At 43.3% G+C, this 24,905-nt stretch overlaps 1 protein-coding gene across 2 annotated transcripts in view; it reads right to left on the bottom strand.

The window, feature by feature from the left end:
* Positions 1-24,065, bottom strand: part of RBPJ (recombination signal binding protein for immunoglobulin kappa J region) — a 233,712-nt gene extending 209,647 nt beyond the window's left edge. For both annotated transcript variants that reach the window (XM_005666567.3, XM_005666568.3), the window contains exon 1: positions 23,933-24,065. In XM_005666567.3, the coding sequence (XP_005666624.1) occupies positions 23,933-23,964 (32 nt within the window). In that variant the 5' untranslated portion in view covers positions 23,965-24,065. The remainder of the gene's footprint in view (positions 1-23,932) is intronic.

The following is a 24,905-nucleotide window of genomic DNA, read 5'->3' as shown; positions in this document are numbered from 1 at the left end:
CACCAGAAAATATAAGTTGGTATGTCAGCATGCAGCCAGGAAATTCGAGATAGGTGACATGGGAAACCACAGCTCAAAAATAAACAGGAAGGATGTTCTGGACCCACAGCTGTGTGTTCTGGACCCACAGCACCCAGAGGTGCTGCCACCTGTGTGTGTGCAGGGCATGCTGGGACAATTGGATGTATCACTGAGTTAGGGAAGGAGAGGACAGGCTTAGTCTGATGGAGGAAGGAGTTACTGTTGCCATGGGGAAAGGAAGCAGAAAGTGCAGGGGACAGAGGCAGGGACAACCTGCTAGGTTTCAGAGCTCTGAACAGCCTGGTGGGGCTGGAGCACAGGGGAGTGTGGGAGAGAGACGCCAGGTGAGGTGTTGGGGGGGGGCATGGGTAGCGGGGGCACAGATCACGGGGGCTCTGGATATCAGCCTTAGCAGTCTGCTCTTCATTCTCAGAATAAACACGGGTCAGGGTAATAATTTGAGGACTGGAAGACAATGCTGGCTTTCTGGAGTAAAAAGCTCCCTCTGGCTGCTGTGTGGGGCTGAGCTCCAGGAGGACCATCTGACAACAGAAATAGTAATTATGTAAGAGCCGAGAAGGTGCTTACTTTGAACAAAGGGTAATAGTTACATGATTTATTATACTAGCAATTATAATAATGCCAGGGTTGTAGAGCAAGTTAAACGGCAGAGTTAGGGCTCAAACTCAGTGGAAAATGCGCAGGAAGGGAAAGTTTTTAAAAAATTCTTGAAGTAAAACATTGACACTGAAACCAAGAAAAAGGGGAAAATTTCAAAGAACCACCAAAGTCAATTCTGTAAAAGTAAAAATGAGAAAGAGTCTCCGTGGATAATCTTTACTTATTCCAAAACTGAGATAAGGGGCACCTTCATTTTCAATACGGAAGGAAGAACCTGTTTGTTGCCTCTTAGCTACTCAAATGTATTTCTTGGTTTTATTCAGGCAACAAGCATGTTGCGGCAATCAGCTTGTATAAAATGGTTTTTGAATGGTCATTCTCCTCTTATCAGGGCCTTTTAATAGTGCTCTGGTGATCATATCTGCTTCCTATTGCCTCTGTAATAACTTACCACAAACTTCAAGGCTGAAAACAATGCAGGTGTATTATTTTACAGCTCAAGAAGTCACAAGTTTGACACGGGTCTCCGTGTAGCGAAAATCAAAATGTGGGCAGGGCTGTATTCCTTTCTGAACACTCTGGGGGAGAATCTGTTTTCTTGCCTTTCCCAGCTTCTAGAGGGTGCCTGCATTCCTTGGCTTGTGGCCCCTTCTTCCATCTTCAAAGCCAGCAATCGCATCACCCTGACCTCTGATTCCATTGCGTCACACCTCCTCTAACTCTCACGCGCCTGCCTCTCCTTTTCACTTATAAGGCCCCTTGTGATGATGTTTCACTCACCTGGATAATCCAGGGTATTCCTGTTATCTCCAGATCCTTAACGCAATCACATCTGCAAAGTCCCTTTTGACACATATTTGCAGATCCTGGAGACTACAGCATAGACATCTTTGGGGAGGCATTGTTCTACCTATCACTGGGCTTGTTATCACGGTATAATAGAGGTTAGCTATGGAATGGAATCATGAGAAATGGTCTCATGCGGCAGTGAGACAATGTGTGTGATAGTTAACAAGCTCTAGGGACAGGCTCCCTGAGTTTGTGTACTGCCTCCCCCAGCTGCCAATCCTGTGACCTCTGAGTGTCCATTTCCTCATCTGGTCATGGGGATGTTAATATGACCCACCCCCCAAAGTTGCTGTAAGTTTCAGTTAAATGCTAGTATGTGTCGATAACTTTGAACAGTGACTGGCCCATGGTACGTGCTCATTAAAACAGTGGCCGTTACTATCTGATGGATGACTATCCTAGAATCCTTTTTATCTGTGCTTGAATTTAATTATTAGTATTATTTTTTTTGTCTTTTCTAGGGCCACTCCCGCGGCATATGGAGGTTCCCAGGCTAGGGGTCTAATCAGAGCTGTAGACACCGGCCACAGCCACAGCAATACGGGATCTGAGCCGCATCTGCGACCTACACCACAGCTCATGGCAACACTGGGTCCTTAACCCACTGAGAGAGGCCAGGGATCGAACCCTCAACCTCATGGTTCCTAGTCGGATTCGTTAACCACTGTGCCACGACGGGAACTCCATCTGTGCTTGAATTTAATTATTAATGGCAACATATGTGGGGTGTGTGTGCGTGATGTGTGTTGGAGAGTTTGTGTGTTTAAAAAAGGTCTGTTTTCTTATCCCTAGAACTTGTCATTAGCTAGAAAAGTTAAGTGCCGACAATAGCTGAGCTGTATAGGTCAGATGCTAACTCTTAACAGATATAACTGGAATATTTTCTGGAACTACCAAGATTTCCTTGACACATTGCATAAAACATGCAAATAGAAATTTCAGGTGGTAGGAATTCCCTGGTGGCCTAGCACTTACGGATCCGGCATTGTCCCTGCCATAGCTCAGGTTTGATCCCTGGCCTGGGAACTTCCACATGCTGAGGGTGTGGCCAATAAAAATAATTTAAAAAATTAAAACAAAAGAAATTTCAGGTTGTGTATTTCAGATATTGTGGTACTATTCCATGAGGTAGTTGGAACTGATTTTGTAAAAGCATGTATGTATTTCCTACCTCGCATGGATACTTAGGTTTTTTGATACATGCTGGCCCGATTAGTTTAAGTAGTATACAGATACATATTGTTTAACTTCATTAAACAGAAAAGTTTGATCACAGGGCATGATGTTTGAGCATGAAATTATTTCTGATTTTTAACATAATTTTTTTTTTTTTTTTTTTTTTTTGGCCAATCCATGGCATATGGAGTTCCAGGGCCAGAGATCAGATCCAAGACATAGCTGCAACCTACCTAAGTCACAGCTGCAGCAATGCTGGATCCTTAACCCACTGTGCCAGGCTGGGGATTGAACCTGTGTTCCAGTGCTCCCAAAATGCCACCCATCCTGTTGTGCCACAGCAGGAACTCCTGATTTTCAACCTAATTCTTTTGTCTTTTTTTTGGCTGTGCCCACACATGCAGAAGTTCCTGGGCCAAGGATTGAACTTGCACCACAGCAGTGACTTGAGCCACTGCAGTGACAACGTTGGATCCTTAACCTGCTAAGCCACCAAGGAACTCTAACATAATTCTTATTTAATAATTCTCACTAATAATTCCTCAAATCACACATAAAAGTTAGAGACACACATTCTCACTGCTTCAGGAAAGGATAGTATGCTTTCTATCATATTTCTGGCTCCATAAGTCACATGATTTTGCAAAATAGGATGTCATTTAGTTGCAAATCAAGTAATGAGAAACAGCATTATTATCCTGTTTTACACTTCTTGTAAAATTAATTATACCTAATCTTTATAATATAAACTTGGCTGCTTTTTAAGAATCTATTTTCTATGATGCGTTTCACAGTTTATTTCTCAGTGGTTTTTACATAATTTCCAAAATGAATACCATGACATTTAGCTTCACTGGAAAGCAAAGTCACTTTTAAAGACAAGAAATACATCTAATTTAGCTGATTGGTTCAACAATTAGGTTTTATGATGGACTATTTTTCATTAGTTTAATGAACCAAATCTGGAGTTCCAAGATTTCGACAAAATTTTATCTCAGGCAGACAGCAAGATAAAAGCATTAAAGTGGTTCTACTTTAAAAGATTTATGGAAATAAATATTTTGTTTTTCTCAGCTCTTACTGAGACAGATTTATCAAAGTGCTTCTGAGTGAAAGGATAGCAGGTAAAATAATAACAATTTAACAATCTTGGCTCTTTTGCTGTACGTCACAGAATGAGACATTCACGACTGAATAATAAATCCTTTCTCAAGTCAGATGGCTTCTAATGATTTACTTTCAATGGAATTCGAGGAGGACCTAGTCAAAGTGATAGATGCTTAAGAATTACATTGCATTTTGGGCATACAATTCAGAGGGAGCTCAAAGAATTGAATGTGATTGAGGAAGACTCCTCTTTCCAACTACGTTTTTATGCCAATAAAAGTACTCCGTGTTCACATTCATGAATAGAAAAACAGGAATAGAAATGATTCCAAACTCTGTCTCTCTTTAATTGTAAGTAATAGTCATTCCTGAATATATGAGCTAGTTGGGGGGAAATATCTTCACCCATCTCGTTGAGATGCATTAAAAATTATTTTTAGGGAATTCCCATTGTTGTACAGTGGAAACGAATCTGACAAATACCCATAAGGATGCGGGTTTGATCCCTGACCCCGCTCAGTGGGTTAAGGATCTGGTGTTGCTGTGAGTTGTGGTGTAGGTTGCAGATGCAGCTGGGATCCAGCATTACTGTGGCTGTGGTGTAGACCTGCAGCTGTAGCTCCGATTCAACCCCTAGCCTGGGAACTTCCATTTGCCATGGGTGTGGCCCTAAAAAGCAATAAATAAATAAATAAATAAATAAATAATTACTTTTAATATTATAATTATATACCCAAAGTTAAAATATATTGATGTTTTGGTCAATTGTGTACTACTAATAACTTGTAACACTTAAATCTGGAAAGATTAACAAAGTTTTTTTTTTTATATTTAGAGCTTAGTGGCCAGAGGGGAAAAAATATTTGTATGTGTGTTATCGATGCATAACTTAACTCATAAAAAATATTTAGAATAACATTTTGAAGAGGAAGAGAAAAGAGCAGCTCAAGGAGATAAAAGAACAATGAAGAGTTTCTGAGTGTGAAAGAAAAGCTTGTTTGTGTCTTTTTAAATGGATGACAGTGGGTGGCAAATTGCTAGGGTATAGCTGGGGTGATAACATCAAGAGATTCGTTTAAAATGGTGATACAACTGTTCTCTTTTCAGATGTCCATTTGTGTATGATCCTACAGGGAATCTTTTGCAATTGTTTAATCTTAAATTGAAAGGGTGCTTAAAATTTAGGTAAGTTAAGAATGTGTGGAGGTGTAGTTTGCAAAATTCATTTTTAGGGACTATTAGAGTGAAAAAAATTGAAGCACAATGACTTAGTTTCTGAGTGAACACTAGCAGCTCTCTCAAAGCAAATGGCCACACCTGGACCTGTTCAGCCCTGACCTCAGTGTGTCCCACTCAGGCTCATTTTGCAGGAAAGAGAGCGCCAGATCTACAGGGCACGGTCGGCCAGCATCACCCTTCAGATTACTCTACTTGATTTGATTAAACAGGACTATTTTCTCAAAGTGTATTTATCAAACACACAGCTAGCCCTCACTATGTACCAGGCACTGTTCTAATTGCTTTACAAATATTAACTCATTTCAGTCTTATAAAAACCCTATTAGATAGGCACAGAGATTATCCCCATTTTACAGATGAGTAAACTGAGGCACAGAGAGATTAAGTAACTTGCTAAAGGTCACTCAGCCAATAAATGGTGGAGCTAGGACCTATACACTGATTTTATTTTTTTAAGGGAGCAGAGGGACTCCCTGGTGGCCTGGTGGGTTAATAACCTGGCATTGTCACAGCTGTGGTGGGGGTTCGATCCCTGGCCCTGGAACTTCCACCTGCTGTGGGAAAGACCAAAAGAAAGGGGGGAGTAGAAAGAAAAGGTTCTATTCTCAGTACCCCAGGTGGGCCACTATCAGACTCCTTTCTCCCCAACATGCCTAGTAGTTCATGCTCTTTTTTTCTATACCCAACACTTGACTGGATTACAGGTACCTTGGATTTGCCTGTGAGGATCCAAAGAATTCAATTTTGGGATGCAACAGAATTGAATTTCAATGGCCTGTTTATTGACCCTGGCTTCCACAGCTGTGAATCATCATATAAATGTCTTATTCAGACAGGAAGACTGGGTAATTAGTATTGCAGGTCACTGGTAAAAGGCCTCAGAAAGCATCAAACCACCCCAAAAAACTATTTTTCCTGGCATCCTCCATACAACCTCATAACTCCAGCTTCAGAGGTTTGGAGTGGGCAAAGCACTCTTACGGTTTCCTTTACATCAGGGAGGAAAACAAATTACCCTGACAGAGCGGTGGAGGGGAGAAAGCATTTTTCTGCCATCTGCCTCTGCCTTCCAAATGACTTTCATTGGCCTTGCCATTTGACACAGGCAGAGGGTGTCACAAAAGTTTGCAAGAGATTTGAGGGTGAAAAATACCTTAGGAAATCTGCCACTTTGCAAAAGGAAAACTGCTTTCAAAATACAACCCTCTCCTGAAAAAAAAAAAAAAAAAAAAATCCCTGCTCTCCCACAAACAACATTAAGTATCTTTAAAAAAAGTCCTGCACTTATACATAGATTGGTGTCTATTACTGTGCTTTCTGGCAAGCGGAAATTACTTTGGGGTTTTCTGGGACATTTTAATGTCCTTAATATTATCTAGGGCACTGCAAAGCGGTGAGCCAATCCCCACTCCGGCTTGAAATGGGTATGAAAATATCATGAGCTGTGAGCCCTGGTAAGGGTGCCCCAATCAGCCAGTGCTGACTGCCACTAACCAGCTTTAAATCTGTTAAAAACTTTCCCCAATCCTAATTTATTATTGTTTTCCTTCCAAAGATTAAATTGCCTTCTAGCTGTCTGAGTAGTTGGGAGCATCAGGAGATAGAACCGAAGTGAAAAACAAGTTCTGGTCTAAAAAGAGCAATGCCATAAAAAAGAATGAAATAATGCCATTTGGAGTAACATGGAGGGACCTAGAGATGGTCATACTAAGTGAAGTCAGATTAAGACAAATACCATATGACATTGCTTATATGTGGAATCTGAAAAACTAAAACAAATGAACTTATTTACGAAACAGAAATAGATTCACAGACATAGAAGACAAACTATGGTTTTCAAAAGGGAAGGGGGTGGGGAGGGATAAATTAAGAGGATGGGATTAACATATACACACTACTATGTATAAAATAGGTAAACAACAAGGACCTCCAGGGAACTATAGTCAGTATTTTGTAACAACCTGTAAGGAAAAAGAATCCAAAAAACTGAGTCACTGTGCTGTACACCTGAAACTAACACAACGTTGTAACTATACTTCATTTTTTTCTGTTTTTCTTTTCTTTTTTTTTTTTTTTTTTTTTTTTTTTTTTTTTTTTTTTTGCTTTTTAGGACTGAACCCATGGCTTATGGAGTTCCCAGGCCAGGGGATGAATCAGAGCTACAGCTGCTGGCCTACGTCGTAGCCATAGCAACTCATCTCATCTTCTACCTACACCACAGCTCACGGCCACGTCGGATCCTTAACCCACTGAGTGAGTCCAGGGATCGAAACCCGCACCCTCATGGATCCTAGTTGGGTTTGTTAACTCCTGAACCAGGAAGGAAACGCCGATACTTCTCTATCTCTCTCTCTCTTTTTTTTTTTTAATATAAAGAGCTATGCCAGTGTCAGGTACCACTTGGAGCACTGGAGAAACATACGTATGTGTATGATAGGATAGACCATTATTAATATGACCCCGTGTTCAGATTCTTCCCTGTCCGCTGTCCTGTAAAAAAGGAATTAAATGATTAAAAAACTGGGAGATGGAAAGTGTGGGAAGAGAGGATAATCTTTATAGTTTAAGGGTGTAAGATAAGCATGGAGGGGGCAGCACTGGGTTTGGAAGAATTTAGGGATTATAAGAGTTGCGGGAGTGTTATGAATGGGGTCCGCTTTAATTTTGTGTTGAAAGACGCAAATCAGAGATTAAAAATATATATATATATATTTTTTTTTTTTTGTCTTTTTTGTCTTTTTTGCTGTTGTTGTTGCTATTTCTTGGGCCGCTCCCGCGGCATATGGAGGTTCCCAGGCTAGGGGTCCAATCAGAGCCGTAGCCACCGGCCTACGCCAGAGCCACAGCAACGCGGGATCCGAGCCGCGTCTGCAACCTACACCACAGCTCACGGCAACGCCGGATCGCTAACCCACTGAGCAAGGGCAGGGACCGAACCCGCAACCTCATGGTTCCTAGTCGGATTCGTTAACCACTGCGCCACGACGGGAACTCCTAAAAATATATTAAAAAAAATATCCTAGGGCTGTTCTGACTGACTGTGCTTCTTTAGATGATATTGGATTGACTATAAGGAAAATAGAGCTGCAGGAAAATCAGGAGAGGAATCTTAGCAACAATTAATAACACATTTTCCACAGATACGTTTTTAGGGTTTCAGAGCAGAAATGGTTACTGTCCATGTTGGGCTGTTTTTGTACTGAGGAAGATAAGGGAAAATAGATGCTATCATTGCTATGGTCTGAATATGTACCTCCCCCAAATTCATATGTTACATCCTAACCCTCAAGGTGATTGTATTGGGAGGTGGTCTGTTTCCAGACCAGGGAGGTTTTGAGGATTCAATGAGATCTGGGAAATTTGTCTATTCTAGCATGTTCCACATTATAGATACTCAACAGATTTCATTAATTTAGAACTACGGATTAAAATTCAAATGTAAATGCACTTTTGTTGAAGTAGGGGCCCTAAATGTTTAAAATGGGCCTGATACATTACAAATGCATTGATTATTTCATTTGAGCATTACCACAACCCTGCAGTGTAGACAAGCTACACTGGCTGCTTTTTTTTATGAGGGAGGGGCAAAGTTCATGTCTTGTTTAAGGTCCCACGTCTAATAAGTGGTATTGGGGGTATCAAACTCTCCAAGTCCAATGCTTCTGACTCTCCAAATCCAATGCTCTTTCAGTGTCACCATTTGTTATGGGCTGAATTGAGTCTCCCCAAAATTCATGTGTTAAAGTCCTGACCTCCAGTAGGATGGACTCAAGTCCAATCTCACTGGCATCCTTACAAGAAGAGGAAGGTGAGACACCAGAGAAAAGGTCATATGAGGACACAGTGAGTAGGTGGCCACCCACAAACCAAGGGGAGAGGCCTCAGGAGAAACCAAATCTGCCAACACCTTGATCTTAGACTTTGAGCCTTCAGAACTGTGAGAATTAATCTATTGTTTAAGCCACCCAGTCTGTGCAATTCTGTTAATGGCAGCCTTAGTATGGCACCCATCAATGGCTCCCACTGACGGTAAATAAGGTCTAATTCCGCAGGCTGGCATTTAGTACTTAGGGCTCTCCTGGCTGTCTCCAGTCTACTAACTTTACTTCATTAGAACTGAAACCTTTTTTATATATAGCATTTTTTATTACTCAATTACATGTATAGTTGTACAATGATCATCATGACCAAATTTTATAGCATTTCCAACCCAACCCCCCAGCCCATCCCTGCACCCCCCAAACTGTCTCATTTGGAAACCCTAAGTTTTTCAAAGTCTGTGAGTCAGTATCTCAGAACTGAAATCTTTTTACACCCTGGTATTATCTCTGCTTCTTTGGTGCTATTGTTTTCTTTCTATATCCAGGGGTTCAACTATTGGGTCTTCAAGGCCCAGATCAAATACCACATCTCCCTGATTTTCCTCATTCACTCTGCTTCTAGGGATATCTTTCCTTCTTCCTTCCTTCCTTCCTTCTCTTTCTTGCCATGCCTGCGGCATGCAAAACTTTCTAGGCCAGGGATTGAACCTACACCACAGCAGTGACCCAAGCCACAGTGGTGACAATGCTGGATCCTTAACCTGCTGAACCTCAAGGGAACTCCTAGGGATCTCTTTCTTAAGGTTAAAAGAATGAATAGGACAGATGACCTGGGTTTTGAATTCTAGCTCTTCTACTTATGTTCTGTGACCTTGGGCAAGTTACTTAACTTCTCTAAGCCTCATCTTTTCCCCTGTGGATGGGAACAACGGCAGTACCATTACAGAGAAGGTGGGAAGATTAAGATAATGCCAGGAAATCACACTGTGAATGTCCTACTCCCTGCAGCATTGCAAATGTCCAATGTACATGATTTGTTTCCTTATTACTCCCATTTTATTATGCTTAATCTTTTTCATTAATTCTTATTCTCACTTAATTCTTTTTTTTTTTTTTTTTTTTTTTTTTTTTTTTTTTTTTTTTAAAGGCCTCACCTGTGTCATATGGAAGTTTCCAGGCTAGGGGTTGAATTGGAGATGAAGCTGCTGGCCTACACCATAGCCACAGCAATGCCGGATCATTAACCCACTGAGCAAGGCCAGGGATCAAACCTGCATCCTCACGGATGCTAGTTGGTTTCTTAACTGCTGAGCCACAATGGGGACTACTCATTTAATTCTTTTTCTTATTTTTTTTTTTTAAAGTTTCCATAATATTTTATCTGTACTAATCTAAAAGCCCTTGGGTCTTTTTATAAACTTTTAAATTTTGCTGAAAATTCTGATTTTTTTTTTTTTTTTTCTTTTTAGGGCCGCACCCTTGGCATAGGGAGGTTTCCAGGCTAGAGGTCAAATCAGAGCTGCAGTCGCCAGCCTACACTACTGCCACAGCAATGTGGGATCCAAGCCTTGTCTGCAACCTATACCATGGCAAACGGCACTGCTGGATCCTTAACCCATTGAGCAAGGCCAGGGATCGAACCCTTATCCTTACTGATCCTAGTTGGGTTCATTAACTGCTGAGCCAAAACCGAAGGGAACTCCTAAAAATTCTGATTATTGAAATAATGCCTGCTCATTGTAAAAAATTCACTAAAACAGAAAAATGGAGGAGAAAAATTACTGATAATCTTATAATTATCCAGAGTATCTACTGTTATCCTTTGATATATTACCTTCCATCTTTTTTCTAAGTGTAAAAATGCATAGTTTTGAAACAAAAAGTGATCATATTAAACCTATTGCTTGAACAGAGCGCTTTCTTCAGTAGGGTCCGTATTTGCAAACGTAGTCTGCATCAGAGGTTCCTCCTGGTGGCTCGTCCTCATCCAGCTCATAGGCATGTTTTGTTTAGTTTGCAGAGTTAAATCTAGCCAACTTAAAAAAACAAAAACAAAAACATGGTATCTTACAGAAAAGTCACATTCTCATGCTTTGGAAAATCTGAAGCTCTGGTCACACTGGGCCTGCGTTCCAAGAAGCCAGTGACTGGTTGGCACTGAAGAGTGTTTTATATCGCATTCCTGGCCCATGTAGATCCCTGGTCTAACTGCAGCTGGTAATAGGTATGGAGCATTTTCTGGCGGTTCTCAACTAGAATAAACACTCTGAGAGCAGGGCTAGTCTACTTTATCTTTTAACCTTTAGACCCTCAGCCCTTCCCACTTACTTAGATCTGAATAATTATGTGACATAGATATGTGACTGAAAGGACTCATTGGTGACATTTCACATATTCACATCACTCTAGGAGTGTGTGGAGGGTTCGGGAAACCTGACCTTCACTCCAGAGCCTTGGGGTTCTTCTGTCCCTTGCAGTGGCTCCCACAGCTGGACCCAAAGTGGGGCTCCAGCCACCCTGGTAACTTTGGGGCATCTGGCCTCTTTCTTCCTGGAAGAAACTGACAAGCTTTCCAAAGGTAAAATATATAGTAATTCCTTCACTTCCCAACCAAAGGCAGCCAACTCTCAAGTGAAAGATGACAGGTCTTGAATAGCACCTGTAAGCCTTTCAAAACATCCAGCGCTGGAAGAGAGCAAAGGAGAAGTCTGTCATCATCTCCCCGTGGTGGCCCTTGCTTTTGTGTTTCTCTTCGCTGCCTTTTCAGCACTGCGAGTATTTTCTAGGCGCCATGGGGTGCACTCAGCATGAGTTCCTCGTGGGTGCTGGCGCTTATATTAGAAGCTGGATTTCGGGGACAGCTGGAATGCTTCCTGGCGGCTCCACCCTGCGTGCTGCACGTGAGGCCCAACCGCAAGACGTGAGGCCAGGCCCCTTTAATCCCACACCAGAGCCTCGGCTTCCAAAACCTGATCCTCCAAAATTTGGACTTATATAACTTATTTGTTTATTTTGAAGCCAGCCCCGTCCAAGTTGAGAACACTTAAGACGCCCTTTTAGAGGAAATTTGGAACCCAGCATTATCATTAACTAAATCAGCAAGCAACGGGTCTGTAAAAAATACCAGGCAGCGCAGTTCTGAGGACTTTTATTGTCATGTTCCTGGTGGAATTACATCGTGGGGTGGTTTCTCTGAAAATCATCCCAAGGCTTTGCTCTCTCTGCCTCTCCCTCTGTCTTGTTCTTGCTCTCATTCTGGCTCTCTGGCTCTCCCTAGGAAAACCATGGCTTGGGTCTAAGCGGTCGGTCGGAGGGTGGTGGCTGCCACTTTCTGCTGTGTAGGAGCCCCTTTCCTTTGGCAAGGGCCCGGGTCATCCTTGTTCTGTGCTCCACCACAGTGGCTCTCCTGCTAGCTTAGTTGGTGGGGCCACTGGAAGACCTAGTGCTCTCTGTACAACATGGTAAAGCAGAAAACAATACATGACACCTATCGCTGCGTCAGTTTGGATGCCACTTTTTTTTTTTTTTTTTTTTTTTTTTTCTTTTTACAGCTGCTTCTGCAGCATATGGAAGGTCCCAGGCTAGGGGTCAAATTGGAGCTGCAGCTGCCGGCCTACACCACAGCAACTGCCACACCAATGCCAGATCCAAGCCACATGGGCAACCTACACTGCAGCTCACAGGAACGCTGGATCCTTAACCCACTGATATCAGGGATTAAACCCGCCTCCTCGCCGACCCTGTGTTGGTGTTCTTAGCCTGCTGAGCCACAATGGCAATGCTGGATGCCATTTTATATCAGATTCTAGACCTGAGGGAACAGGTGCCAGGGTCTGCTAAAAATGCATGTGACAGGGATGTTCACTGCTATGCTATTTCTATTAGGGACAACACTGGAAACTCTAAATGTTTAGCAAGAGGAGAATAATTAAATAAACTATGGCCATTTTCAATGCAGCCCTTAGAGAGTCATCAGAACTTCTAAAGATCCTTTGGAGAGTCTTTCACAGTGTTGAGAGAAGTAGCTACAATTTGTTAGGTTAGAAAAGGAGGAAAGCAAGTCACAGATGAAGTAGGAGGCCAGTTACATTTATAATACAGTCAGAGATCCTTAGAAAATACACCACAATTTTAGGACAAGTTATAGCTCTACATGACGAAAGTATGGGTAGTTTTGATTGTTTCTTTATACTTTTCAGCATTTTCTTTTATTTTTTTTTCTCTTTATGAAAAAGGAGCCACACCACAGCCACAGCCACAGCCACAGCAACACTGGACCAAAGCTGCATCTGCGACCTATGCCCGCAGCTAACCACAAGGCTGGATCCTTAGCTCCCTGAGTGAGGCAAGGGATTGAACCCACATCTTCATGAATATTAGTTGGGTTTATAACTTGCTGAGCCACAACGGGAACTCCCACATTTTCTTTCAATACTATTTTTTGGGGGCCCTGACTACCCTCTATCCACCCAAGTCTCCTCCCGTGAGAGGAAAAGGCTGGGCCTTACAAAGAGGAAGGTTTGATGGTGCCCTACGCACAGAGCCACAGCAAGTTTTCTGGAAGTTTGTGGGCACCTAGGAGTGGGTATGCATTCTGTCTGGATTCCTGTCTGAAGATTCATAGACCTTCACATGTTTCAGAAGGAAACAAGGAGTCCCCACTGTGGCTCAGTGGAAACAAACCCAACTCGTATCCATGAGGATGAGGGTTCAATCCCTGGCTCCACTCAGTGGGTTAAGGATCTGTCATTGTTGTCACTGTGGTGAAGGCTGGCAGCTGAAGCTTTGATTTGACCCCTAGCCTGGGAACTTCCATATACCGTGAGTGCAGCCCTAAAAAGACAAAAAAAAAAAAAAAAAAAAGGAAAGGAGGCTAAAGGGAAATTTGCAACTCCTGATTGAGCTCCTCTTTGGGTGGGAAAGAGTTCTAGCAGGACATCCTTTCTGTCTTTTACCCCTGAAGGCTCTGCTCCCCCTAAAACAATGTTGATGGAAGTGCAGACATTTTCAAGTTCTGGTGAGGCAGCCTGGTTCAAGCAAGGTGACTGGACAGCACTTGCTGAGTTTCGAAGGCTGTCGGGCCAAGAGAGGCTGGGTTTATTCCTGGGGCCAGCCAATGGCTTCAGTCCCGTGGGTTTCCTCCCTGGGTTAAATGGATGTAACACAACTCGAAGCTTCCCTTGGAACAGTGTCCCATGACCTCATCTACCACTGCCCGTCCACATGTAGGGAAGTGCTCCCTCCAGGCGCTGAAGGGCAGTGTTGAAGGAGAACTGGAGCAGAGGGTGAGGAACAAGTGTTGGGAGCTCCTTCAGGAAAGGAGACGAGTCTTTTAGCTATCAAGCATGGCGGCCATTCAGTTCATTACATCCACCAACCGTTTATTGACTGATTGTCTACCTTTAGAGCCAGGCATCCGAGAATCCCCCAAACTCCTTAGAGAATGCCATGGTTTCCCCCATTAGCAACCCACCTACCCCTTTCGTAGGAGGCTTGGACCCCTGTGTAGTGTGGAACCAACACTGGTCTTGAAATCCATGGGTCTGGGTGAAATCTCATCACCACTCTGTCACCTGCAAGCACTGCGGCTTCATGCAAGTTGCTGATGTTCTTGAAGCCTCATTTTCCCCGTACTTAAAATAATAAGAATAGGAGTTCCCGTCGTGGTGCAGCGGAAACAAATCTGACTAGGAACCATGGGGTTGCAGGTTTGATCCCTGGCCTTGCTCAGTGGGTTAAGGATCCGGCATTGCCATGAGCTGTGGTGTAGGTGGCAGACGCGGCTCGGATCTGTCATTGCTGTGGTTGTGGTGTAGGCTGGCAGCTACAGCTCTGATTGGACCTCTAGCCTGGGAACCTCCATATGTCGCAGGTGCAGCCCTAAAAAGACAAAAGGCAAAAATAATAAGAATAATGCCAGCCTCATGGTGTTGTTTTGAGTAAAGCTGTCTAATTTAGCAAATAGAAATATGGACACCCAGTTAAACTGGAATGTCAGACAGACAAATATTTTTTCAGTGTCATTATGTCCTAAATATTGCATAGGTTATATTGATTTGTAAAAAATTGTCTTATTTGACATTCCAGGTTTTTTTGTTTGTTTGTTTGTTTTTTTAGGACCATACCTGCAGCATATAGAAGTTTTTGGGCTAGGGGTTGAGATGGAGCTGCAGCTGCCAGCCTACACCACAGCCACAGCAAGGCTGGATCCAAGCCTCGTCTGTGACCTATACCATAGCTCATGGCAATGCCGGATCCTTAACCCACTGAACGAGGCCAGGGATCAAATCTGCATCCTTGTGGAAACTAGTGGGGTTTATAACCCACTGAGCCACTCCAGGAACTCCCTGATATTCCAGTTTAACTGGGTGTTCTGCACGGTAGCTGACAACCCTATTCTGGAGACTGAAATAGAGGGATTGATCTGAAAGCTGCTGCCCGTGGCCCTTGCGTGCTCTTTCCTCTGAAGCTTCCTCTTCCAGGGAGGGGCCCATGACTAACTGCTTGCCTCTTGCATGGTGAGGAAATAAAGACTCTGGGACCTGGGCAGTGGGAGGAGGGCAAGGATGCCCAGTTAAAGGAGGGCTTTGGCACCAGAGGAGGAAGAGAGCAGGAAGATGCATAGGCTGGTGTGAGCTAAACCTCTAGCAAACGGTGTCCCTTGGTCCCTTGCCCCTTCGACATGCTCAGCTTACTCTCTGCAAGCCTGTCAGTGGAGGTGACACCCCAGGGCCATGAGGAGCCCCAGGGCTGATGACCCAAGGGAAACCCCGTCTGGGCATGACCACTCATAGCCTTCAAAGGGCAAATGATGTGTGAGACAGAGGGACTTTCCTGGAGGTGATTTTTACAAATATGAGGCAGAGGGGACTGGGTGCCCCAGAGACCTTGCTGCAGCATGGGGGAAACCCAGGGAATGAGCTGACATGGGCCTGTCCTCCTGCTCCCATTGTGTCTCCTCTCCACGGCCACCCCACACACCCCAGCCCCCCAACTTCAGCTCCCCTGGCTCGTGGGGTGCGGATGGACAGGTGGCAGGTCTACTCTTGGCCTTTGCGTACATCACACACTGCTCTAGTGCCCCCAGAACCCCAAGGTGTCATTTTCCTCTTCTGATCATCTGAATTCCGGGCGAGGAGCTCAGCTGTCATCAGTTGCAGGGAATTTTTCCACCGGGATTGCAGTCAGGACCAAGAAAGCATGGGCTTGCAGAAGGCATTCTTTCTGCTGTTCAGATGTGCTTTCCCTTTAGCTGTGGCATTAGAAAACGCTCCCTTTACCCAGAGTCCGAGAGGAAAGTTTTGAATTTTGTTACAATGAAAAAGAGCAGAAGAGAGGTCATCGCGCTTGCTGCATTTCCTAGGCTCTGTCATGTTTCTCCCCATCTCTCCTTTTAAAATTTAGATAACATTTTACTATTCATTATTTAATGTTAAGAAAAATAAAACAGGAGTTCCCGTTGTGGTGCAGGGAAAATGAATCTGACTAGTATCCGTGAAGACTTGGGTTTGATTACTGGCCTTGCTCAGTGGATTAAGGATCTGGTATTGCCATAAGCTGTGGTGTAGATAGCAGAGGTGGCTCAGATCCCGCTTTGCTGTGGGTGGCTGTGGTGCAGCCTGGCAGCTGCAGCTCCAATTCGACACCTAGCCTGGGAACTTCCATACGCCGCAGGTGTGGCCCTAAAAACCATAAAAAAAAAAAAAAAAAAGAGAAGAAGAAGAAAAGAAAACGAATTCAAGCCACGCCCAGTGCAAAAAAGAAAAAGAAAAGGGAAAGAAAAATGTAACAGGAGACCTCAGTCTGTTGCTCCAATCTCTACTAAGTATCACTGTCAGCTTGTTACTTTTATTTTGGAAGAAGATGTAACATCCGACTCTTACTTACAAAAGAGTTTTCTTTGACTTTAATTTACTTTCTAAATTTTTTTATTCACCCTAAGAAAGAATATCTTCAAAATCAAGGGTTTGATGTGATATATATATTCCCCTTCCAACATGTGAAGATAAACATATGCTATCAAAAATTTGAAATGTTCATCTGTGTATCACAACTCTTTCAGAAACAGCCTGACTTCATGAAGCCAGAGATCCCCATCTATCAGCCAGTTAACAACAGCCAGATTTAGTGAGGCGTTAATTTTGGGATGTGGGTTTTCACGCATGGCTCATTCGTCCTCCCAGGAACTCTATAAAGACGGTGTTTTTATTGGCCCCATTTTACAGATAAGGAAACTGAGACCAAGAGAGGTAAAGTCAAGGTCATGTTACTGGTAAGTGAAAGTCAGATTCAAACTAGAGCCGTCTGAGTTCAGAGTCCATGCAATCACCCTTCTATCTAACCTCTTAGGAAAAAACCACAGGTTTTGATACCACTTCTTGCCAGGAAAAAAGCAGGCAACAGTTCTGTGGAAGAAAGGGTTCATTCAGAATGAAATGGTAAGGGCCTCCTTCTCGTAAATTTTAACACGTTGTTGCTTGCACTTCCCAACTTGCAGAGAGGTTGGATTCCTAAGGTTGATTTAAAAGCAATTTTGCTGTCTCCTTGCCCCGGGTTCCAAGGCGCTTTGTACACACCTCTCCTATTACACTCAGCACGTAGTCCCTTAGTTGCTTACATGTCTCTCCCCACCAGGGCTCCAGGCTACTAGAGGCCAGAGACCTCGCCCTGTACTTCCTTAGCTATTCCCAGCACCCAGAGCAGTGCCCAGTCCACGGAGACCCAAAGTGTACACATATTGTCTTAAATTACAAGTCATTTGTTTGGAACTTAGCACACAGTTCCCCAAAGAAATGCATTACAAATGGGAGTGGAAGCATTATATTTCCCACCAGCCCACAAGAATTTATTTAACCTTTCTTGAAATCTACCAAGAGTACTAATAAGTTATCTGGAGCCGTGGGTGGGAAAGAGGTAGGTGGGGAAAAGATAGAAATCTTCCTCCTCTTTCCTGGGTCAGACTTAGATGAAATTTCACGTGGGTCAGAGTTCATCTTTCACTCCCTCCAAACTGCTCTTTTTTCTACCTCTCCCACCGACAGCATCCCTGTCTCCAGGCTTATGACTCAGTATCCAGCTGTGATCCTTTGCCCAAGTTCTCCCTGTTCTCTTACCAAATATCCTATTTGACCCCCTCACCAGTCAATATCCCTGTTTTCTGAACGCAGGCGAGTACAGTTGATGTGTTTAGTAGGAAATTCACAGATTAGTAAGAATTCACTCAATTTTTGCAAATCTGTGAATGATACACTCTATTATCCCCCCACCCCCCTCACCCCCTCCTCACTCCCACCCCCCAGTGCTAGGCACATAATTGTTTAGAACACAGTCTTTATGATTCTGGGATTTGGAGATGGACCCAGACTTGAATTCTGGTTCTTCCTCTAAGTTATGTGGCCTCAGGAAAGGAATTTAACCTCTTCTCTAAGCCTCTCATCTACAAAATGGGAATAACTGCAGTTACAAAGAGAGCTAATGTTTTAACAACTCTTACTGTTGTATCACATATCAAGCACTGAGGACTTGAAGGTCACGGATTCACATTATCTTTGTGATAACCCCATGAAGTAGGTGTTTTAGGATGAACTATTATAAAGGAAAGTGATTCTTGAAAGAGATTGCTAATGGTAAATTAATTCCTATTTATTCTCCGCCTTCCTTCTTCCAGAAAAGGCTTTGAGGCAAAATGCTACATTGATAAAATTTCTGGCAGCATGGACGGAAGGGGACAGCCAGTCTGGGGAGGAGATGCTGCTGGAGCTGCTGCCGGATCACCCGTGGCTGAAAATTTATCCTGCAAGTCCGTTCCCTCCCATAGTTCCTGTTTCCACAGCTTCTTCCCTTCCTCCGCCTCTGAATGTGCCGAATCTGCAAGTGGTCCAAGTTTTTTTTTTTTTTTTTTCTATCCCCTTTCTTTTTTAATTTTTTCACACAGCCCATGGCAGCTGCAAGGTGGTGGGGCCAGGCGGATGGCAGCAGCTGTTTGCATGCATGCGATCTCTGTAGTCTTTCTTTGTGAGTCAGGGGCCGTCTGTATAGATCACAAGCTACCACCTGGCAAGACATTTAGTTCCATCCATGTTGTTTAAATGTTTCCTGGATGATATCATAAATGCAGGAGGATAGGAGGGACTTCAAGATGCTGATTTCTAGCCCCTCACTGCCCTGCCCTGGAACATCCTAGGGTGATTTTGTCCCCCAGCTCAGTAGGCAGCTTGAAATCAGCTCCCTAGTCCTTCCCATCTACGAGATGCAGAGATTTTAAAGCCAGTGGGGTGCCTCTGAACAGAAGCCACAGCGCAGTCATGAAAAACACCGTGCAGAAGCCGAAGGCAGATGCAGGTGGCCGGCTCACCCCCTGGGCCCCCTTGGTGGTGTCCTGGTGATAGAGTCACTTCACTTCTCTAGGTCTCAGTTACCTCTCTGGTCAAACAAGCTGGGTGGGCGGAACTAGCTCTCGTCCCTCTTAAGCTTTAGGACTCGTTGATTCTCTGATAAATGACCCAGGACAGATGGCTGTCGATCCTTTGTGATGCTTTCCGGGGTGGACGGCCCATCATTGTGACCTGGACGACTGTTCAGATGTTTCCTCGTCCCCCGAACTGAGAAATTTCCCTTTATGCTAACTAGAAGTTTCTTATAATTTGAGGGGCTTTTTTTAGAGTTGTTGTTGTTATCAGAACTTCTAAAAATATGGAGAGACTTCTACCCTGCATTCCTATCGTGGTGGTCTCCGTTATGCATAGAGTAATGTGTCTGTTTTTAACCTTAATGCTTAGTTTTCAAAGACTTAATAGCAACGAAATTCTACTTTTATATGAAATTTATATTTAAAAGCTATTTCACATACATCATTTCATTTGAACCTCAACCTAAAAATGAGGGGAATTATATTCATACTTCCAAGCGAAGAGATTCAGAATAACCTGACATTCCTTCAACAATAATTTATCTTTTTGTTTTGTTTTGTTTTTAAATGATTTATATTTTTTCCCTTATAGTTGGTTGACAGTGTTCTGTCAATTTTCTACTGTACAGCAAAGTGACCCAGTCACACATACATGTACACATTCTTTTTCTCACACTACCCTCCATCATGGCTCCATCATAAGTGACTAGACAATAATTTATCTTAAAGTTACTAAGTGAAAGATTCAGGACCCAAACCCAGGTCTTTACACAGAGTCTAGTGCTCAGGCCATATTCATTATTAATTTAATATAATATTAATTTAATAAGTATTAATATAAACCAGCACCACCAGCCAATACATCAGCTTCCTCTGCTTGGGTTTCTACTGCGTCCTGAGTACCTTACCAGGCGCTTTGCATACAATGTCTGGAGTCCTTGAAAAAACAATGCAATGGAAGTATCATCTCACTTAGTTTAGAACAGAAAAAAAGGCAGTTTGGAGAGACTAAGCATTAAGTAATTGCCTACTGGCTAATGTCCACTGAAAGCAAAATTCAAAACCAAGCCCATCCTTCCAGCAGTGCTGCCTTTCACTTAAACACGCATCGCCTAAAAACGAGACCCAATATAGTTTAATCTTTAGGATTTTTTAGACCACATGAATTATGGCTCCATGAAAGTAGAGTTCACAGAAATGATTGGCTGATTGACTCCCATTCAGCCTCTGGAATCTCACTCAGTTGCCCTTAATTTTTCCTGTTGTGCCTCACCCTGCTTCTTGGTCTTTTTTTTCTAGATCCCCACCCCCTGCTTTTTCAAAAATATTTCTTGTTGCCTTTTTTCTGGATCTTGTTTAAATGTCCCTACTTTAATTTGACGAAGTTGGCATTGAAAGTGAGCATGGTATTCTTCGTTAGAACTTGGATGATGGCCAGCAGAGGAATGGGATTTTAGCTTTGCCTCCTCCTTCCCAAATGCCAGGTTATACATCCCAAGATCATTTAAAGTTTCTTCATAATCTATTTTCCTGATGATTTTGCCTGGCTAATCCTTGCCCATTTTGTATCTGCCTAACTCATTGCCTTTTTTTTTTTTTTTTTTTTTGCTTTTCGCTTTTTGCTTTTTAGGACCGCACCCACGGCATAGGGAGGTTCCCAGGCTGAGGGTCCACTCGGAGCTGTAGCCACCAGCCTACGCCACAGCCACAGCAACGCTGGATGCTAGCTGCGTCTGCAACCTACAACACAGCTCATAGCCATGACAGATCCTTAACGAACTGAGCGAGGCTGGGGACTGAACCTGCATCCTCGTGGATACTAGTCAGATTTGTTAACCACTGAGCCGTGACGGGAATGCCTCATTGCCTACTCTTAAATACTGCAACTTCATCTATGAAATGGGGACAGTGTGTACAGTGTGGGGAATATAGTCAATAATTATGTAATATTCTTGTATGGTGACAAATGATACTTACACTTACGGTGATCATTTTGAAATGCACAGAAACACTGAATCACTATGTTCTGTAACAGGAACTAAGGTGGTGTTATAGGTCAATTACACTTCAAACGCTTTCAAAACAAACAAACGAACTCATAAAAAAAACAAAAGAGATCCGATTTGTGGTTACTAAAGGTGAGGAGTGGGGGGCGGAGAATTGGGCCAAGGCTGTCAAAAAGTGAAAACTTCCAGTTATAAGAGAAATCAGTACTAGGGATGTAATAGACAACACGACAAACGTGATGAACACGCACTCCTCTACGTTCTACATGAAAGCTGTTAAGAGAGTGAATCCTAAGAGTTCTCATCACAAGGAAACCCTTTTTTCTTTTCTTTTTTTTTTTTTTTGGCTTTTTAGGGCCGCACCTGCAGCATTTGGAGGTTCCCAGGCTAGGGGTCAAATCAGAGCTGCAGCTGCCAGCCACAGCCACAGCCACGCCAGATCCCAGCCACGTCTATGACCTATACCACAGTTCATGGCAACGCTGGATCCTCAGCCCACTGAGTGAGGCCAGGGATTGAACATGCGTCCTGGATGCTAGTCAGATTCATTTCCACTGAGCCACCACGGGAACTCCGAAAACACTTTTTTTCTATTTCTTTAATGTTGCATCTGTGTGAGATGATGTATAATCACTAAACTTATCATGGTCATCATTTCATGATGTATGTGAGTCAAATCATTATGCCGCACCCCCTACACTCATACAGTGCTGTCTGTCTATCACATAGCAATAAAACTGTAAGAAAAAACAAAAGAATGGGGAATCACGATTTCTGTCCTGTCTACATTTCAGAGATTTGATGACATTCAATCAATGGGTAGGGAAAGAACTTGGAAAAGGATAAAGAAACATGGGCACAGATAATACAGTATATTCTGATTTTGAAAACCTTGAAGTATAGAAATGTAGCTAAATAATCAGCATTGTTCAGTGAGGTGAAGATTTGGATGTGCTAGATTTATGTTTTAATATTATTTTTCTTTTTATGGCTGCACCTGAAGCATATGAAAGTTTCCCGGGCTAGGGGTCGAATTGGAGCTGCAGCTGCCAGCCAATGCCACAGCCACTGCAATGCCAGATCCGAGCGGCATTTGTGACCTATGCCACAGCTTGCAGCAACGCCAGATCCCTAACCCACTGAGTGAGGCCAGGGATCGAACCCGCATCCTCATGGACACAATGTCAGGTTCTTAACCTGCTGAGCCACAACAGGAACTCCCTCTATTTATTAAGTAGTTAATGTAATATATACTCATTATATAAAATAATTTAATGTGACATTAATTACTCTTAAAAGGACTTTACAGGCATAACTAGAGTAACGTCCTTTCTAGAACGCACACTGACATGGTTAAGAGCTGCTTAAACTTGGGATTGATGCCCTTCTGTGCTTCTCCCCACATCTCCCAGGTTTTCTGCATGTACACTTCTGGCTGCTCTCCTACAAACCCCACATTGGGTATTGCCAAGTGCCCTGTGTTAGCCTTCTCTTGCAGAAGTCCCCAGAGTTTCTAGTACAAGGAAGCATTTTACAAAGTTAACTCTTTCTGTGCAGCCCCACAAGGATAATGACCTCCTGACATCCATTGACTGAGAACCTACTCGATGACAAGGGGACATAACAAATTCATGGAATCTTTTAAATGGATTTATGGTTTATCAATTACAACTGCATCCAAATGCTTTTGGAAAATACACAGACTTGTTTAAGACAAAATTCTACGAGGCATGTATATGAACGCTCAGGAAATATTTGTCCAATAAATGCACAGAGAAGAAGAGAATGACAATGTGCAGGCAATGCTCATGGCATCTGTGGATTTGCGACCCTTTTGTCAAAACTCGATCCCTACCCCCTGCCCTGAGGGCCAGAGCTCAGATCTTGGAAACCTCTTGAATGGCTTCCCAAATACCCAGTATACAATAGGCACTCAATAGTTGTGTACTGAATGTATGTATAGATAAATGCTACTCATCTCTGTCTCTTGCTTTGGCTGCACCCGCAGCATGCAGAAGTTCCTGGGACAGGGATTGAACCCAAGCCACAGCAGTGAGTGTCGGATTCCTGGCCTGCTGTGCCACCAGGGAACTCCCAAGTCTCTTAACTAGATTACAGTTTTGAGGATAGCAAGTACTTTGTAGGGCCTTCTGCATCCCCAGCAGAACCCAACACTGTACTGAGGGAAAGCCGCCTGCTTGCAAATTAAAAAGGAACTTGACTAATATCATCTACCAACAGATGCATTTCTGGAGGACCTTATTAAAAAAGGAAATATCTTTAAACTACCCAGATGGGGTAGAGAGGCTTTGATTTCAGAAAACTCCGTGTGTTTCTCTGAAAGGGTATGTGAAAGAGAGTACGGAGTTAGAAAAGCATGAGGAGAAGGGGAAGGGCCTACAAAGCAGTGCTGTTGGCTCAAAGGCAGGGAGAGCATCTAGTCAGTGGCACAGAAGCCTCATCCTTTGAACCCTGTCTCTGCTGAGAAACCTACGGTCTCATCAGAGAGGAGACTATGGGAACAGAACACTCTGAACTGGAGTGGAGTCTGAACTGGCAGTCCATCACATCTTGAAATGGCAGTGGCAAAAAGCAATTTCCTTATTCATAAATCATGAATGAAAGCCTATTAAATATTTTTATGGGCAATGTGACATCGAGAATTCATCAGCAGACTCACTCACCTCAACAAAGCTGGGTAGAGCAGTCCAATCATCTTGAAGGGAAACTCTTAACACCGGTTCCTCTTGGGGGCTCGAGTGTCATCAAACACTGCCAAGACAGCCTGGTGCACCCTGAATCTGATGCCCACTTCACCTTGCAGCAAAGGAAGTGAAAGTGTCAAAATGAGGAGAGGAAATTCAACATTCTCTCTAAGGGGAAAAATGCAGACACAAGCTTTTTTTTTTTTCCCCTCCTTGGGTGGGGTGGAGGGTTCGGAAGTGCTTTGATTATAGAGGATATCTGTAAAGGCAAACAAGAAATAATCTTCCCTATTTCTTGTTTTTCTTGGGCTTATCCTGAAATCCGAGGCCTGAGTTTTGCATAAGAGCAGCCTGCAAAACAAATTATCAAAGGGTAAGAGGAGAGAAATGATGCTACAGCTGCTTGAGGCGAATTTGATTTTCTTTCCTGTTTTAGGGCTGCCTCAATATTCCTGACCTCAGTATTTCTGTTGAATCGAAATCGCTGGGTGAACTGGATTCCCCCAATCCTAGACAGAGCCTTAACCATAGACTTGTCAGATGTCACGAATTGTAAAACGTCAGCCACACAGAACATGTGACTAATTGAAGAACATGTGACTGAATTAGCAGTGTGATTTTCGTTAAGACATTTGGCCTCTCTGGTCCTCTTAAGTAACATCATGTAGACCGTGGACCAATTGGCCTTGTCATAGCGTGACCAACTTGTCCCAGGCTTTGTCAGCTTTAGTATGGAAAGTCCCATGTCCCTGGAAACCCCTGATGCAGGTAGACTGGGCCGGTGGTTACCCTGGGCTGCTGGGACTCCTGCTATGTTTCAGAGTACACGGAGGGTCAACCCCTTGGGCCTTGAGCAGCTCCATCCTGCAGCCCTCACTCCATCTTATCAGTGGGAATGGATTGTAGTGTGTCAGACACGGAATAGTTATTTTTGCCCTTTCATCTTTCCTCA

Source organism: Sus scrofa, chromosome 8, assembly GCF_000003025.6.
Source record: "Sus scrofa isolate TJ Tabasco breed Duroc chromosome 8, Sscrofa11.1, whole genome shotgun sequence".
Lineage (NCBI taxonomy): Eukaryota > Metazoa > Chordata > Mammalia > Artiodactyla > Suidae > Sus > Sus scrofa.
Note: the sequence above shows the minus strand (reverse complement) of the source record. Positions and strands in the feature narration are given on the sequence as shown.